We start from the raw sequence: 14,780 nt of genomic DNA, 5'->3' as shown, positions 1-14,780 counted from the left end.
CGTCCAAAATCTGGCCCGGGGGAAGTCCCAAGTTAAAAAAATAATAATAAAAAATTATTTTGAAATTATTATTTTTTAAATCTGTCCTTTCTAATCCATTTTATACCGCTTGTTACTCTCGGTGTCTCCCAGAAGCTCAGGCAAATCATATTGTCTAAAAATGCATTTTCCCATCAATAACGTGACATCGTCAATTAGTGCGTGAGTAATGTGTATATATATATATATATATATATATATATATATATATATATATATATATATATATATATATATATATATATATATATATATATATATATATATATATATATATATATATATATGAGTCAAAAAGTTTGGTGACCCCTGTTCTAAAGCATATTGTACAATTCTTTACTCCTTTAATTAAGCATTGTCAAGCATAACAATTGCTGAAGAAACTAAAAATATCAATACTACAGTAGTATCGGCCACTAGACGAGGCCAAACCAATCAAACCGTGCTGTTCAGTATTTCTATATTGGACTAAAAGAGTGTAAATGTGACTGAAGTGTGTTTTTTCATGTTTATAGGGCTCTCATAATGTTTTTTTTATTTGTTTTAAGTATTATAAAAGGTACAGTAGTCAACATATTTTGTATGCTTTAGTTATGAAAATATTAGATTTATATTCATGATTCGTACTAAATGTATTTACCGTGGTCATGTCCCGAACCAATAAGCGATAAAGGATGGACAGCTATACATAAATACTAATATTCAAACATGACTCCTGCTGGGAACCAATTGGTGACACATTCCGGAACAAAAATTGTTGTGACAAACATACAACAACAAATACATCAGATGTTTTTCAATATAAACAGAAAAATATCACACTAGTTTTGATTTAATACTGTTACTACTACTATTGATATCGATGTTATCGCTATTTGTATCCACTCCACTGTTGTCCTTTTTTTTTTTCATTTGAAGTATCACACTTCACAGCAACTATGGCATGCTGGGAAAAGATCTGAACGGTCAAACATTTTTTAAAGCTTTGGTGTCTGTGAAGTATTTCCTTGTTGTTTGACTCTCCAGGTTATTGTGGATGTTTGTAAGCAGGTCTTAGTGCTCCATGACAGCAAAGATCTTTTGTCCTGACTTGTTTCCACATGCCTCTCAGACACCGAGACAGGCACACCCTCCACTGAATACATTTTGCACCATCAAAATTGCAACATATTGTTTTCTGGGCCGTGCGTCATTTTAGCCTCTCATCGTATGATTTTGTCACACTATTTCATGTATTGCAATATGGTGACCAACGTGCACAACCTACCAAAGAAAAAGTCACTACCTGAATAAACTATAGGCTCTCATTGGCTAATTACTGCAGTGGTGATTTATTATTTCATCTGGCAACACGTTATTTAACCCTAAATGATGCCGAGTGATACTTGACCTTAAAAGATGCTGATTCAGCCATCTGCAGCAAGTGCTTGAAAGTCGTATTGTACAAGTAACGTCTTATAAGTACACTGATACCTCAACTACAGAATTTATTGACACCATGTTCTCCATGGGCTTATTCCCACTGATCACACAACCCACAAGAATCACAACACACAGCACCACACTTATTGACAACATATTCTGTAACATTGTAGATCAGACTGTAACTGGAGGCTTGTTAGTGAGTGACGTCAGTGATCGTTTACCGGTGTACAATATTAAAAGCAAAACATCCAAACCTGTAAATAGTGACTATTATCGAAGAGCCACAACAGAATGATCATTAACAGCACTTAAGAATGATTTAGCGAAACAAAACTGGGATTCTGTTTCTCAAACGTCAGATATAAATGCAGCTTGTAATTTATTTCATGACATTTTTTTCTCACTTTATGATGCACACTACCCCATCAAAAAATGCACTATAACTAACTCCACAAAAACTCCATGGATAACCAAAGGGCTTGCGAACGCTTGCAAAAAGAAAAATTATTTATATAGGACTTTTTTTAGGCATCAAACCATAGAAACAGAACAAAAGTACAAAACATATGAAAATAAATTAACCAGCATTTTAAGAGCAAGCAGAAAAGAATACACCACCAAACTATTAACCAAAAGAAAAATGATATAAAGGGAATTTGGAAGGTATTAAATACAATTATTGGGCATGGTTCAAACAGTCCTTGTTATCCGGAGTTTTTTGTTGAGAACGACCAAATCATAAGTGACAAGAAGATGATTGCTGACGGCTTCAATATGTTTTTTGTTAATATTGGGCCTGAGCTGGCAAAAAAAATCCCAATTAATGATGAACAGCCCATGGAACTTATTGAAAAAAATCCTTATTCGATGTTCCTTACTCCGACTGTCGAAAAGGATGTCTTAGAGGTTATTCAGAAAAGCAAGAACAAAACATCACGTGACATTTATGATCTCGACATGAGGACTGTCCGGAATGTAGCGGAAGAAATTATCCAACCATTCACATACATCTGCAATTTCTCTTTTCAACTTGGACAATTTCCTTCACAAATGAAACTCTCAAAAGTCATCCCCATCTTCAAATCTGGAGACAAACACCACTTCACAACTTACCGGCCCGTCTCCCTTCTGCCACAGTTGTCAAAAATATTGGAAAAATTATTTGATAATAGACTTCGTGGCTTCATTGAAAAGCACACATAATTATCTGATTGTCAATATGGGTTCCGTCAAAATAGATCAACTTCATTAGCTTTAAGTGATTTAATAGAGAACATTACTAATGGTATGGAGAAGAACTAATTTGTTATAGGAATTTTTATTGACCTGCAAAAGGCTTTCGATACCATTGACCACCAGATTTTGGTAAATAAACTGGAAAACTATGGCATAAGGGGATTGGCAGGGAAATGGCTGAAGAGCTACTTGAATGAGAGACAGCAGATTGTTCAGATCGACCAACCTCAATCTACACTCATAAACATAACCTGTGGAGTCCCCCAGGGGTCCATACTAGGACCCACACTATTTATAATGTATATCAACGAAATATGTAAAGTATCAACACTGCTGAAGTTCATCCTCTTTGCTGACGATACAACCATTACATGTGCAGGTGACGACGTGAAGCAACTTCTGGCCTCTGTAACTGAGGAGATGATCAAGTTAAAAACTTGGTTTAATACCAACAAATTGTCTCTGAATTTAAAGAAGACCAAAATCATGTTCTTAAGCAATCGCAAAAGTAATATACCCATCAGGATTGTTATTGATGATACACCAATAGAATATGTTCAACAAAATTCCTTCTTAGGAGTGGTAATAGATGAAAATATCTCATGGAAGCCTCATATAAGTTACCTGAGGACAAAAGTTGCTAAATGTGTTGGAATGATGAGGAGATCATGTCATTTATTGAACACCAATGCTCTGCTGTTATTGTATCATTCATTTATTATGTCATATTTAAACTATTGTGTTGAAGTCTGGGGAAATTGTTATAAATCCCATCTACAGCCTTTAGTCACTCTGCAGAAAAGGCCTGTCCAATGTTCACTACAGACATCATTCAAATCCACTATTCGTGGAGTTAAAGCAACTTAAACTGCACGATGTGATCAACTTTAAAACTGCTCAAATTATGTTTAGGGCATCCCAAAACTCTCTACCATCCAATATAGAGAACCTATTCCAGGATAGAGATGCTCACCACAGTTTAAGAGGAAACAACAAATTATATTTTCCTAAATTTAGAACAACTTTAAAATCAATGTGCATTTCAGTGCGTGGAGTCAGTCTGTGGAACAGCTTAGGGGAAGAGTTAAAAACGTGTTCTAACATGATTCAATTTAAAAACACTGTTTGAAAAAGAGGTACGAGGAGGAAAGAGAGTGATGACCTCAGCACAGAGCGATGGGAGAGAGGTGTATGGTCAGACAGTGTTTGGGCCTGTGTGTGTGTGTGTGTGTGTGTTTGTGTGTGTGTGTGTGTGTGTGTGTGTGTGTGTGTGTGTGTGTGTGTGTGTGTGTGTGTGTGTGTGTGTGTGTGTGTGTGTGTGTGTGTGTGTGTGTGTGTGTGTGTGTGTTTTGTCTCGTCTTGTCTTGTCTCATAGTAACAGTGATACTATTGTATTGTTAGTGTACAGGAGCGTTTCTTGTTTTTGTTTGTATAGTATTTTTCTTGTATTATATTGTTTATGTTAAATGTGGAATGAGTGAGAGGGGTTGGGATATTATAAGCATCTGCTTCATCCAACCCCTTTTCAGGCCTTGCATAAATATCTCCGGCAAAATGTAAAAAAAAAAGTGTGTTGTTGTACTGTGCAGGTTTGAAATAAATACTTAAATTCAATTCAATTCAAGTGTTTTGAAATAAGAGCTGTCTCTCTGGTAATTGGTATGCTTCAAGTTGCAAGCAGCAATTTGAGTTACAAGCATCCCCGCCATTAGTTGGCGTAGCTAATGTCACAGTGAACCCCGTAATCTGACTGGCGAGCATGAGTTTATTGCGAGAGATCAACATAACTTTGTTAGCATGGTGGAAGAGGGGTTAGTGTGTCTGCCTCACAATACAAAGGTCCTGGGTTCGATCCTGTGCTCGGGATCTTTCTGTGTGAAGTGTGCATGCACCTGGGGATATGTTGATTGGCAACACTAAATTGGCCCTAGTGTGTGAATGTGAGTGTGAATGTTGTCTGTCTATCTGTGTTGGCCCTGTGATGAGGTGGCGACTTGTCCAGGGTGTACCCCGCTTTCCGCCCGAATGCAGCTGGGATAGGCTCCAGCACCCCCCACAACCCCGAGATTGAAAATCAGTAGAAAATGAATGGATGGAAATATCGAACCACTGATGTCTAAACCTAACAGTGGATAGTGCCCGCCCCATTCTGTGATGTGAGGGCACTATCCAACAAGTGGTTTGGACAGCCGAGCTAAAGCACATAACTTTTTTGGAAAAATTCGAAAAAAACATAGAAAATTCAGATTTCCATACAACGCGATCTTGGGGATAATGCGATCGGTATTTTATGGACCCCAACAACTGAATTACATCAAACTTTGGGTGTATTTAGAACGTAGTGAACATTTGTTTTTATGCTCTATGAAAAAAATTGATTTATAATGAATGATTTCTATACTTTGCAGAAATCCATGTATCAGGGTAAATTGGCCCTAGTGTGTGAATGTGAGTGTAAATGTTGTCTGTCTCTCTGTGTTGGCCCTCTGATGAGGTGGCGACTTGTCCAGGGTGTACCCTGCCTTCCACCAGAATGCAGCTGAGATACAAACCTCACAAGGTAATGAGAACAAAGCTGAAACGTGAATGCAAAATTTGAAAAATTGTGCATGGAATATTTTGATTTAAGAAAAAAACGCTACAGACATTATATATCAAAACTTAGAGCCAGCTTTGTTATGAGTGATAAATTGTATTATATGTCTGTCACTGTGTGTCTATTAACTCATCTTCACTTCATCTGGGGCATTTGGGGCGGTATAGCTCGGTTGGTAGAGTGGCCGTGCCAGCAACTTCAGGGTTGCAGGTTCGATCCCTGCTTCCGCCATCCTCGTCACTGCCGTTGTGTCCTTGGGCAAGACACTTTACCCACCTGCTCCCAGTGCCACCACACTGGTTTAAATGTAACTTAGATATTGGGTTTCACTATGTAAAGCGCTTTGAGTCACTAGAGAAAAAGCGCTATATAAATATAATTCACTTCACATCTTTGGTGCTCTGTTCACCACTGCACTATTATTTTAATAGCTTTGCAAATATTAGTTATTCAAGTACTTACTTATAATTAATCGTTAAAATATTTCTTTACATTCCGTGTTAATTTTGTTGACTAAAAATGTTCGTCTTCAATATCGTCAATGATCCATTTTTCCCCTGATGAAATTAGGATGACAACAAATGAAAACAAATGCACCTTGACTAAAACAATGACAACATTAATTAACAATTTAGTCAACAAATTAAAACAAGATGAAAATGTTGAAGGAGACGAAATCCAATCATATTTAATTTCGTCTTTAGGCAGGTGGGAGAAAATATCCAAGTTACACGTGGGAGAGGGGCGGGTGGAAAAACACAAAGTGTTTCTAAACAGAACTAGCGTCTTTGTAAGACACGCTGTTTAGATTTTTCACACGGAAAACCACAATCAATGCAGCACATTAACACCATAAGTCTTCTAAAGAAAGTGAAGAGGAGACATATGAACACACCTCACCTTTGCCGTGATAGACAACAAAACAACGTCTAAACCTCGTGGCTCGAATTTCTTCAGAAAAAATACAACAGACTTGAAGCGTCATGATCTGTTGACAAACCATCAGGACAAATGAGGCAAAACAGTAAGTAGGGCCAAGCTTATATTTGGAAATGACTCACACTGTACTCAATTACTGTTACTATTAAAGACGGTAGAGTAGGAGCAAGACCGGTTACTACACCAAGTAGATGTCCGGAAATAAATACTGACTTAAAAACAAACTATTTTTGTAGTAGACCATGATGCCGCCATCAGCTGAGCCGAGCTTACCCGCCAATACATATACCTGTACAGTGCACTTTGATCCATGTTCAGCTGATATTCTGTTCAGCTATTAATTGAACAATTTGATAACCCAAAAGGACAGATTTGTAATTTTTCAAGCTAACACACAAAAAAGGACAGCTATGTGAGACATATATACGTTATTTTTATTACTCGAGTTGCTGTATTTACACGGGGCATTGGCCAAGACGGCAATAATTATGCACACTCAGTATAGTTATACACAATAAAGAATAAACCTTGTTTGTTTCTTTACTGACCATAAACATTGCCACATATTTTCATGCACTGTACACTGGAGTTCAAAGTGTCTTTTTTATTAATTTTATTTAAAAAAAAAATTTTTAAACAAACTATAGATTAGTGATATTTTAGTTTGGTCATCTTTGTCTAAAATAAATAGTAGACCTACATGATACATTATTCAACATAATAGTTAAAATATGATTTCTCTCAGTTATGCACTCCAAATTGCCAACAGTTCATGTATACAACTTTGTGTATGTAAATAATATAACACTATACTAGTTCTCATTACATTCTTAACGTTAAAAATACATTTTTATGTTCCATTTCCAATATTTGCTGTTAAATAAACGCAAATATTTGAATACAAGTGTACGCACTGCACATCATTTCATTTTAGACTCCGTTCAGAGCAAGTGAATACGTTGTACACCGCCATGCACCTCGCTCTACCCAGCTTGTTTGCTTGTTGACGATCTGCTCTGTTGCGTACTACACTCGATGGAATGCATGTTCGAAAATTCTCTTCTGAGGCTTTATTTAGTCTCTTTAGTCATCTTGGAATCCCACCAACAGCCAGCATGCGCCATCTTCACAATTTCAAGGCAAAGCGTTAATCCTATTTATTCTAATTCTAATTCAATTTATAATTTTTAAGAATCAATTTTTTCAAATCCTTGCGGTTACTTGCCGCGCATATACGTCAGCAGCCAAGAGGCGCTTTTGTAACCAGCAATCTGTTTTTAAAAGGTTTTATTATCATTTTTATACCAAATAATATATTGCAAGAATAAATTTGAATTGAGAATCGTATTGAATCGATTCTGAATCAAATCATCACCCGCTGAATCGGAATCAAACCGTGAGTTGTTGTAAGATTCCCATCCCTAATATTTGGTTATGGTTTTAATTTCCTTCGAACATGCATACAATTTCAGTTTTGTACAAAACACATTTCAAGTTTCTTATTACAAAAAACTCTGAAAAGTAGTAGGAAGAAGCCAAGCTTATTTACCTATTTTTCCATTTCACAGCACTTCTTTCCACATTTGTTTGTTCATTTGGTGTGCTCAATATGTCACTCACACAATTTAAATAATAAATATATCAATCAAATGTTTTTATATTTATTATACTGCTCATGAGTTGATTAAACCAAAGCAACGAGAGACAATAAGATTTATCATCACAAGGCGATGATAATCAAGTAAACAAGGAAGTGTGGCGGTGAGAATTATGAAATTTGCACAATGATGACATTGGAAAATCCTGGAAGCGTTGGCGGTTCCTGGCGTTATGGCCAATGGTTGATGAAGGGGTGCCAGAAAAAAATTAATAAGTCGCTTCATCAAGTCTCTCAAAGGGTGAGAAAGTCTCCTGGGATTTAACTGGTTCAGGGTGACATGGTAGTTAGACTGATGCATTTTAAACCCACAAACACTCTTCAGACGACAGCTGGTCCACACTGAGAAACAAACTCAGTAATGTTGTGTTCATGTGTCAGTGTAGTGAGGAGTGCAAAGACCTTACATTGGAGACCAAACTCTCCTTCCACAAACACATTGCTCAACATAAGAGGGCAGTTTCTTTCGTCTTGAATAGTTAGACATTCCTTTCAAGACATCAATATCCACATTCTGCATAGGGAGGGCTGCTGGTTTGAAAGAGATGTGAAAAATACTGTCTATGTCAAAGTAGAGAGGGCCTCGCTAAACAAAGACGGTCTGCATTATCACCCATCGTCTGCCTATACCAAAACTGGTATCTTTCCCCCAAATATTGTCTCTTTCCACAAGAAGAGTAGCCACTAATTAATTGTTTTGCTACCAGTTTGACCAATGACATCCTCGCTCTCTCATATGTGACAGAGGGCTACCAACTTGTCGTTGGGGAGGGTGCTTGCGTGCTTCCATAACCCGAAAAGCTAACTCTTGGTAGGATCACCCAAGGCGAACAGGTTGACAGGTAGAAGCCAGGCGAAGAGTAGCCCAGATGTTCCTCCAGGTTGGGGGTTGGGCAATAGGCTAATTCCACATTCCTGGAAAAACTGATTTACTAAGGAAACTAGAAGCGCTCATTGAATCAATAAAACATGTTGTCGAAGGATTGACTTGCCAGGTTCCTGAGGATGGAAACACCCATTTCCTCAATGACCAGAGCATGATGGCGTCGGTGGGTCAAAGCCAAAAGGAAGCTCATCGACTGATGGGGTCACTTACCACACCTAAACAAATTGTAAATATAGGTCATTGGAATGTTAGAACAATGTACGCAATTGGGAAGACAGAACAAGTAGCAAAAGTGATGAACGAGTATACGGTTGACGTGCTTGGTATCAGTGAATGTTGGTGGACTGGATTTGTTCAAATGAAACTAAATATTAGTGAAACAGTCATTTTTTCTGGCAGAGAAGATGGAATACATCGCAGTGGGGTATAGCACTAATGATGTCAAAGTTTGCAGAGTTGGCTCTCATGGAATGGAGACCCATAAACGACAGAAGATACTACTGCAAGATACTACTCTAAGTTCATCAAATGAACAATTATTCATGTGTATGCACCAACACTTGACGCAGATGAAGAAGCCAAAGATGATTTTTGAGAACAAGGCCAAAAGTAGTGGAAATGTGAACAAACACGATATGGGGATTGTGGAAGTTGCCTTCCCGTGGGTCCTCCAGAACACCAAGCATTGCCATGCGAGCCCGTTTCATGGTTATAATATAGTTTATTTTGTCCAAATGTCTGCAAGAGGCTTTTCAGCAATTGTCCTTTTCTCTCTGGCAGACTCGCTCTCGCTCTCCCTCCAGCTCCAACCCTGTCTCTCCTCCCGGTTGCTGCTTATACAGAGCGACAGGTGATTAGATAACAAGGCCCAGGTGGGCCATCTACGCACCTGTCGCTGACTTCGAGGCCAGTCCTGGCACACCCCGCTTCGCTGCAGGACAGCAGGCCACGCCCCCCTCCACAGTGATAATTACCGAAGACATGCAATTAACGAAGATAAAGAGAGAATCACAGGAACTCATTGAACCGGTACCATCAATGACAACGGAGAAAGATTGGTAGATTTCTGTGGTATGAACAAGTATGTCATTACAGGAACATTATTTCCACATAAGGAGATCCACAACATTACATGGACTTCACCAAATAAAAAAAATTAACAAATCAAATTAATCATGTGTTTCCAATGGCTCGGTTGGCAGAGGGGCCGTGCCAGCAACCTGAGGGTTCCTGGTTCGATCCCCGGCTTCCGCCATCCTAGTCACGTCCGTTGTGTCCTTGAGCAAAACACTTCACCCTTGCTCCTGATGGGTCGTGGTTAGGGCCTTGCACGACAGCTCCCGCCATCAGTGCGTGACTGCGTGTGAATGTGTGTGTGAATGTGTGTGTGAATGTGGAAATAGTGTCAAAGCGCTTTGAGCAGTGTTGTGCCGTCAGGGCCAGCAAGGCCTTTTCTGCTGGCCTAACATAACCACAAATCATGATCATAATTAAAGATAAAATTATGTTTTTATTTACTTGACCTAAATATCTAAAATTATTCATATTCTCTTCATGTCATATTATGCTCTTTCCAGTGCTGTTGTTTTTAGTTTTAGTTTGTATCCAATCAGAATTCAGCTAGCTTATGTTGCCATGCTGTACCAAATCTGCCAGACGCCTTCAGAATCAACAATGCGGGCGTCCGTGGGGACATACAGGTGATAGACAGTTGCGATAGCCAATCTGATCACGAGTTGTTGTCAGTAAGGCCTTCTAGAAGGCCTCACGTTGAACGTGACATTCACGCGTCCTGTGATTGGATACTCACCGTTAGCAAATTAATTTGAGAACAAATAGAGGTGAGAGACAGTTGCGATAGCCAATCAGATCACAAGTTGTTGACATCTTTGAGAAGTGTGTACTTTGAATCAAACTTTATTGACCGGAAGTTGCATAACCCAAGCAGATAAATTTACGGTATATGTTTTGATTGCTCATGCATTTTAATTAATTTTTAAATGCGCCAGAAAATAACCCGTTTTGTATACTGTTGATGTGATCCAATGCCCAGTAGGGTGTAAATGTGTATATGTATAGTATTTCTCCAGCAATGGTCATGTGGTGACATCAATGATGGTATTTTGAGAGGTAATCTTTGAAGTCAGAGATCACTGAAGGCCTAGGTGGGAAACGCACGACCCGCCACTGGCTTTGAGTACATTGAAGGTAGAAAAATGCTATACAAGTATAACCCATTTACCATTTATCATGTATTAGTAAACCAAAGACACAGATCATCAGGTGCAGATATCAGAGTAATGAGAGTGGTAAATGTTGGCAGCAATCACCAACTTGTTAGAACAAGTAATCAATTGAAATAAATGAGACAAAAAATCAAGTACAAGGACACACTACGATGTCATGAAACTACAGGATTGCTGTCAGAAGCAAGTTTAGCCTGGAACTCGTTTTAGAGGCTGTACCAGAAGAACCGGATATAGAAACGGCAAAATTTACAATCGGACTGCAAAGGAAGTTCTTGAAAGAAAAACAAAGAACCAAAAAACATGGATAATACCTGAATCTTGGAAAAGGGTAGAATAAAGCAAACAACTCAAACTCAAAATTGACAGTATTAAATCCAATAGAATTAACAACTGACACAGGAGGAGTACAGAGCGAAAGACAAAGAAATAAAGAAAAGTGTGAGAAAAGACAAAAGGCAATGGGTAGATAGTCTAACAAGTGATACCCAAAGAGGGGCAGATAAAGGATGTATGAAATCTCTCGATGAAATACCTAAAACTATGCAATGACAAACCATCGAGTGTTAAAGACAAACAACAAAACAAAAAATACGGATGATGATGATGATGGAAGGAAAGAAAGGTGGAAAGAACACTTCAAAGAGATACTTAATAGAGCCATGCCCACAAACCCAGTTGAAATCAGCGAGGGGAACTATCCTGAGATAAATTAACATAAACTCAATAACCAAAGAAGAGATCAACTGTGCAGTCAGAAAGTTGCAAAATGGGAAGGCAGGTGGCTTTGATATGATTTGTTGAAATGTGACATAAAAACATCAGCCAACAAACTTTATAATATCATCCGTGATATTTGGAATATGGAAAAAAAATATATTTTTTATTTTTTAATTTTGTATTTTTTTTTCATTAAGAAATACAATCGTGTGTGCTTACATACTGTATCCCTGCAGACTGTATTGATCTGTATTGATATATAATGTATGTATTGTGTTTTTTATGTTTTGTTTTTTTTTAATTTCTTGTGCGGCCCGGTACCAATCTGTGGTTGAGGACCACTGCCATAAGGCACAAAAAGGAAAGAAAGGTAAGGTAAGGTGACCAATGACCTATTGGCATTAGAGTTGCTGAAAAATAAAGAAAAATCAAATCGCGATTCTTATTTATTCAAATTTTAAATGTATACTTCATGTAAAAAATTATTTAAACAATTAAAACATCTATTAATTGTTTTTTCAAAGAATGGATTTTTTAGAATACGTTTTTGAAGCCATCTGTGCTTATTTGGTGTGCATATGCAGTAGGCAGAGGATTTATATGGCCCCATTCGTCGCGGTTTACCTGACACATGAAACGTGACGAATTTAGCCGCCAGATGGCAGTAGAGTGTTGAATATCTTAAAATGTGTTTTGTGGAAACTTAAACTTTGACCACAGCATCAGTTGCTATGTAGAGTGGCACTTTCCACCATTTTCAGCACTCTTCATTGCAAATCTGGATCTTCCTCTCACGGGAGATCCACCCAGGAATGAATCCCTTCCCTATTGTATGTCAGCAGCCAGTAGGAGCTTTTGTAGCCTCTAACCTGTTTTGAAAAGGTTCTATTATCACCTTCATACCAAATGACATATTGCAAGAACCGTGTTGAATCAAATATTTTACTCCAAGCATCGGACTAAAATTTTGAGTTGTTGTAAGATTCAAATCCCTAATTAGTATACAGGACGGGCGTTCACTTGCTAACCTGGGCCATAGCAACAACCTTATTGTGTGACCACCTCCACGGGGCAGGCTCACTAGAGGCATATTTTGGGAATCTAAACCTTAGCTTTACCAAAAGAAACTCTTCGGATGAAAGGTGTTCATCGAACAAGAGGAGTCCAGTTGCTTTGATTCAACCTTTGCTGAAGAAAGAGAACAAAAGTTTCGGAAAAAGTTATATTGTACATACTTTGTCTCATTTGGCACACTAAAGATCAGCCGTATAAAGTGCAAAATCGTAATGCTCGATGGAAAACTGTGGGCTTTCTAAATAGAAGCATTGTTTTCAGTTAGGTGTGGAATTACTGTTGTAGTGTTGTGTGGACGCCGACTGCCAACAAAGTGCTAAGTGTATACACCAGGGATCCATCCATTTTCTACCGCTTGTCCCTCTTGGGTCACGGGGGTGCTTGAGCCTATCCCAGCTGCCCTCGGGTGGAAGGCGGCGTAGTCAAGTCAAGTCAAGTCAAGTCAACTTTATTTATATAGCACATTTTCAACAACTGTTTAGGTTGCACCAAAGTGCTTTACAGGTTAAAAAAGCATGGAGCAAACAAAAAACAAACAAAAAAAAAACCAACAACAAAAAAAAAACAACAACTAAGCAAAACAGGACAAGTCGCCACCTCATCACAGGGCCAACACAGATAGACAGACAACATTCACACTCACATTCACACACTAGGGTCAATTTAGTGTTGCCAATCAACCTATCCCCAGGTTCATGTCTTTTATTCAACTCAATTGTTTTGAAAGGCCACATTTCCAGAACGCTAAGGACCCTCTGCAAAGTATCTAGTCAAAGATCATCTCAATGACAGCACTCTAGACTTTTTAAGAATCTTCTGCAAAAATTTAAATTATTTGTAAACTAAACTCACAGGCCATCTGTTGATTTGCCCAAATAAAGAAAATGAGAGGACCTAAAATAGACCCATGACAAACACTGCTTGTAACGGCCCGGGCGCACCCTAATGCGCATTCATCTGTGCGCTGCGCCTCCAAGAGCGCGCCAGGCGCGCGCCACTCAGATGCAGCAGGCGGCTGAATTCAATCGGCTCAATCAGCAATCTACACACCTGTCGCTGATAAGCTTCCGTGCCTTCTTAAGCCAGTGGAAACCTGCGTTCCGGGCCAGAACGTAGCAACCTGTTCTCCTTCAGTAAGCGACTCGTATCAAGCCCCATGATCTCTCTCTCTCTGTGTTTTCTCCTCCTCCGTGTTCATTGTGCATTGTCCTGTGTCGTGTCTTCCAGCAGCATTCCTCCGTCCCCTGGTTACGAGCTGTGTGTCTCGTCTCCACGTGTTCCCCTCTTGTTCTCTGGCTGCCCCTCTTTGGATGTCGACCTCCCGCCTGGACACAGACTTTTGACGCCTCGCTATTGTCCCCGACTTCCTGCCTGTTCTCTGGACCTTCAAGCCTGTCTTGCCCCTTTGGACTTCCGCACCTCGCTCAACACTCCCGGTAACATTCAACATTTAATTCCTACACATAGTCGCACACCATACACATTTTGTATTAATTACACGCCTCACTTGCCTAATATATGAATAAATATAGAGTTTAACAATGTCCCTGCTGTCTGTGATGTCTTCTTCCCCTGTACACATAACACTGCTTGTATAACTAAAGAAGTTTAACAAATTATTAGCAGTGTAACGTGTTACTTTGTAACGTACTGTAGTTTCGGCGGTAATTAGTAATCTAACGCGTTATTTTTTATATTCAGTAACTCAGTTACCGTTACTACATGATGCGTTACTGCGTTATTTTTTATGTAGTATCGGCTAGAAACAGAAGATCTGAGTGTGTTTTATTGGAGCGCTGCGGTGTCGTCCTTCTGTGTCGTCCTTCTGTGTCACAAGGAAAAGAAGAGGCGTGCTTTCTGTGGGTAGGGTCGGGGGGGCTCCCATACCGTAGTTGAGGGGCGCAGGGGAGACGTTCCTCCAGGGCCTATGTACTTCTGGACTAACAACCTTCACTTTACCCG

The 14,780-nt window shown here is 39.0% G+C and overlaps 1 protein-coding gene across 2 annotated transcripts in view; it reads left to right on the top strand.

Annotated features, from left to right (window-relative positions):
* The window catches only part of hmgcl (3-hydroxy-3-methylglutaryl-CoA lyase), a 36,166-nt gene extending 21,858 nt beyond the window's left edge, over positions 1 to 14,308 (top strand). The window contains exon 9 of one of the 2 annotated variants that reach the window (XM_062041837.1): positions 14,049 to 14,308. In XM_062041837.1, the coding sequence (XP_061897821.1) occupies positions 14,049 to 14,258 (210 nt within the window). In that variant the 3' untranslated portion in view covers positions 14,259 to 14,308. Of the gene's footprint in view, positions 1 to 9,558; positions 10,068 to 14,048 lie in introns of those variants that run through there. The other variant, XM_062041839.1, reaches the window with a different exon arrangement.
* The last annotated feature ends 472 nt before the right edge of the window (positions 14,309 to 14,780 follow it).

Source organism: Entelurus aequoreus, linkage group LG03, assembly GCF_033978785.1.
Source record: "Entelurus aequoreus isolate RoL-2023_Sb linkage group LG03, RoL_Eaeq_v1.1, whole genome shotgun sequence".
Classification (NCBI taxonomy): domain Eukaryota; kingdom Metazoa; phylum Chordata; class Actinopteri; order Syngnathiformes; family Syngnathidae; genus Entelurus; species Entelurus aequoreus.
Note: the sequence above shows the minus strand (reverse complement) of the source record. Positions and strands in the feature narration are given on the sequence as shown.